This window comes from Monoraphidium neglectum (genome assembly GCF_000611645.1).
Source record: "Monoraphidium neglectum strain SAG 48.87 unplaced genomic scaffold scaffold01606, whole genome shotgun sequence".
NCBI lineage: Eukaryota > Viridiplantae > Chlorophyta > Chlorophyceae > Sphaeropleales > Selenastraceae > Monoraphidium > Monoraphidium neglectum.
The window spans coordinates 610-4,187 of NW_014012022.1; the positions used below are offsets into that span (position 1 = coordinate 610).

Sequence of the window (3,578 nt, forward strand, 5' to 3'; positions counted from 1 at the left end):
GCCGAAACGGGGTCTCTCCTGTTGACGGTCTGTCACCTCCCCCTGCCGCTGCCCTGCGCTCTCTGCCCGTAGGTTCCCTGTCGTCCCTGGGTGCGCACCCCCTGCCAAGCTGCAGCCCCCTCTCATCCCAGCCTGCCAAATCGGCGCCTGCACCCCTGAATAAACCCCTGCCGCCGTGGCAGCCTTTTCTCCGTGCCCGCGTTTGCTTTGGCCCGTCGCTGCCTCGTCCACGGCGGCCTCTTGTCCCAACGCCTTGTGCTCTCGTGGCGCGCCGTGACTGCCACCTCTGGTATCTGCCTGCTTGTGCTGACCTCCACATTTACCATCTGATATTCAACCCCACGCGGCCCCATTTTCAGGCATGAGATGGTGGGCATCGTCGCGGCGATCGGCTCTGAGGTGAGGGACCGCGCCGGCGCGGCCTGGCCAGCCGCCAGCAGGCTCGCGGCTCCGGCTTTGATTGCTGGCGCCAGGGTCTGCTCACCGACCGCAAGCAAGGAGGCGTGGCCTGCAGGGCTGCCTGAGCAGCTCGGCTGACATGTCGTGCCAGAATCAACGATGCTGGCGAACTGGTTGTACCCTGGTTATGTGCACCTCATCACAGCCCCGCCGATGCACTCGCCACGCTCTCACACCCCAAGGTGACCAAGTTCAAGGTCGGGGACCGCGCAGGCGTGGGCACCTTTGTCGACAGCTGCCGCAACTGCCCTGAGTGCCTGGCGGGTGACGACCAGTTCTGCTCCGAGGTGCGTGTGCGTGTGTGTATGTGCGTGCGTGCGTGCGTGCGTGCGTGCATGTGATGGGGTGCGGCCTGCAGGCATGCCCTGGGGCCCGAGGCGACGACCAAACTGCAGAGTCTGCCCCCAGCCACGAGCCACTGAAGGCCGTCGCCTCACATATCACACGCTTTGCTCGGCCAGCGCAAGCCTGCTCTCTTTTTGTTACGGAACCCTGCCTGAACCTGTAATATTTCAACCCCTCCGCTGCAGTGCGTGTTCTCATACAACGCCATGCACAAGGACGGTCTCAAGTCCCAGGCGAGTGGGACATCAACAATCCCGCGGGGCGGGGCGCGAGAGCGGCGGAGCAGGGTGGGGCTGGGCGGGCAGTGCTTTACAGTGCCCCATACCCACCGGGACGCTTCTTGACGCATAAGCTGACCTCTTGTTGTCCCACAGGGCGGCTACTCGACCCACATCATCAGCGCGGAGCACTACACTCACAAGGTCCCCGACAATCTGGACCTGGCTGGCGTGGCGCCCCTGCTCTGCGCGGGTGAGTCGCTCGCCTGCCTGTGTCATGTGCTCCGTGCACAGGAGGCATCGGCCTGCATCTTGCTGCAGCTGGGGCGACGTGCTGGTGCCGCAGCTGGTGCGGCTGCTGGTGCGGCTGCTGCAGCTGCCCCCTCTAGTGATGTGCGTGCAACTCAGCACCACAACAGCAGCGCCAACCTTGGACTCTCCAACCCCACAACGCCCCTCCTTGATCCACCAAAGGCATCACCACCTACACGCCGTACAAGCGTTACGGCCTGAACAAGCCTGGTATGAAGATTGGAGTGGTCGGCCTGGGCGGCCTGGTGAGAGCTGGGGTGCAAAGTGTCGTCGTTTGGGGGGGGGGGGTGAGGCGATGTGGTGAGGTCCAGGTGCACTGGCCAGACAGCATCGCACACTGCTACAGCCAGGAGTGCCAACGAGTGGTGGTGTGTCGCACCCAGGTGCCCTGCTGCCACGACTGTGTGGCTCCAGGACTGCCCGCAGCTGTTTGTATGGTACACAACAGAGCGTGCACACTGCCCGTCTCCATCCAACACTGCTCATTTCTCTCTCTGCAACTCCCCCAATCCCAGGGCCACATGGCTGTGAAGTTTGGTGTGGCCTTTGGCTGCGAGGTTTACGTCATCTCACGCAGGTGGGGGAAATGACACGAGGGTGTGTGCGCGCGCATGCGTGCATGTATGCCTCAACATGTGCGCATCCACATGCGCAAACGCGCAGACAGAGAGGGAGGCGACCGCCCTCAGCACGTCAGAGCAAGCCTGCCGTCGAAGCAATGCCAGCAGCGGGCGACGTATCCCGCAGGCGTCGCCCGTCCGCGCGCATCCGACTCTGGGCCTCCCTATGTGCGCCCCGCTACACCCTCTCGAAAACAACAGCAAGGCCAAGGAGGCTGAGGCCCTGGCCATGGGCGCCAAGGTGGGTGTGCACGCGCTGCCAGGGGCTGAGTGCATGAGGAAGGACAACTGAAACCACTTTGCGATGTTCACAGTTTGCATTTGCAAAACTTTGCGAGCATTGCGGCTGGTTGATCAAAAGTGCACGACCATTGTGTGCATGCGTGTGGCAAGTCGATTGTTTGCAGCATTCCACGCATATCTGACGCGGATGCCACCGTGCCCCCCTCCCCGCTGCAGGCCGTGATCCCCACCAACGACGAGGAGGCCATCAAGGCTCACGCCAACCAGCTGGACGGCATCATAGACACCGTGGCCGCCAAGCACGACTACACGCCACTCTTCACCATGCTCAAGGCCAAGGTGCGCCAGCAGGGACTCGCAATCAGGCGGCAGCGGGCCGTTTGCAGGGGTTGAAAGTAACGCGACGCTCCAACATTGAGAAAGCTGCGTTCAGGCAGCAGGCCTGCCGTGAAGTGGTCCTCTGCGGGCGCATGCGACTTGGTCAACACACGGTCAAAGCGACACGATCCCTTGGCTGTGAACGCCAGCGCCTTGTTTCACCCACAGCCGCCAACCACCCACGTGTGCCGCAAACCCCAGGCGACGATGTGCGTTGTGGGCGCGCCTCCCGGGGACGCCTCCTTCCCCTGGGGACCCATGCTTTTCAAGTGAGCCGGTCGGCGGCCGCTGCCCGCCCGACCCCTATCGGGGAAAAGAAACGCCGCTCGCCCAGCCCTGTGTGCCGCGCGTTCGCCATGGGTTCGCGGCATCGTGCGCACCCGCACAGCCCGCGCGCCCAACCAGGACCTGCGACCTTCCCGCGCCCTCGGACGACCCCATTCACCCGCTGACGCCACTCTACTTTTAACCCACCCTTCAGGGCTCTGACGCTCTGCAGCAGCCTGGTGGGCAACCCCGGGGATACCCAGGAAATGCTGGACTTCTGCGGAGAGAAGAACGTCGTGTCCGACGTCGAGGTGCGCAGCAATTCTCACAGGCCCGCGCGCGCACGTGCGTATGCGTGAAGACGGGCCCCATGCTTGGGCGTGGTGGGAGCTGATGCACGCTGCTGCGGTGCGTGGGCTCGCCCGCCGCGATGCGCAGCGCCCTCCATCCTTGCCCCGCACCCGCGCGTCGGCGCCATTTGCCTGCCTCCGCCCCAAAGTGCCACGGCTCTCTTCGCCCTTAACGCCATGCAGCCCCTGGGCACCCGCGCCTCCCTGGGCAGCCACCCCACCCTTTCTCACTCGTTGCCCTTGGACCCTTATTCCGCGCTTGTTGCCACGTCGTGGACCCCACCCATCACCAGGTGATCGACATGGAGTACGTCCAGACCGCTTTCGAGCGCATGGAGAAGGGGGACGTCAAGGTGTGTGTGTGGGGTGGGGGGAGGGTCCCGGGG

At 64.1% G+C, this 3,578-nt stretch overlaps 1 protein-coding gene across 1 annotated transcript in view; it reads left to right on the plus strand.

Annotated features, from left to right (window-relative positions):
- Nucleotides 1-366: 366 nt before the first annotated feature.
- MNEG_8443 (hypothetical protein) overlaps nt 367-3,578 on the plus strand; it is a gene marked incomplete at both ends in the record, with an annotated part of 4,021 nt that continues 809 nt past the window's right edge. Inside the window, 10 exons of the mRNA XM_014043082.1 lie at nt 367-399; nt 642-746; nt 1,179-1,275; nt 1,497-1,579; nt 1,850-1,911; nt 2,156-2,195; nt 2,414-2,536; nt 2,777-2,844; nt 3,057-3,153; nt 3,486-3,545. Coding sequence (XP_013898536.1) covers nt 367-399; nt 642-746; nt 1,179-1,275; nt 1,497-1,579; nt 1,850-1,911; nt 2,156-2,195; nt 2,414-2,536; nt 2,777-2,844; nt 3,057-3,153; nt 3,486-3,545 — 768 coding nt within the window. The remainder of the gene's footprint in view (nt 400-641; nt 747-1,178; nt 1,276-1,496; nt 1,580-1,849; nt 1,912-2,155; nt 2,196-2,413; nt 2,537-2,776; nt 2,845-3,056; nt 3,154-3,485; nt 3,546-3,578) is intronic.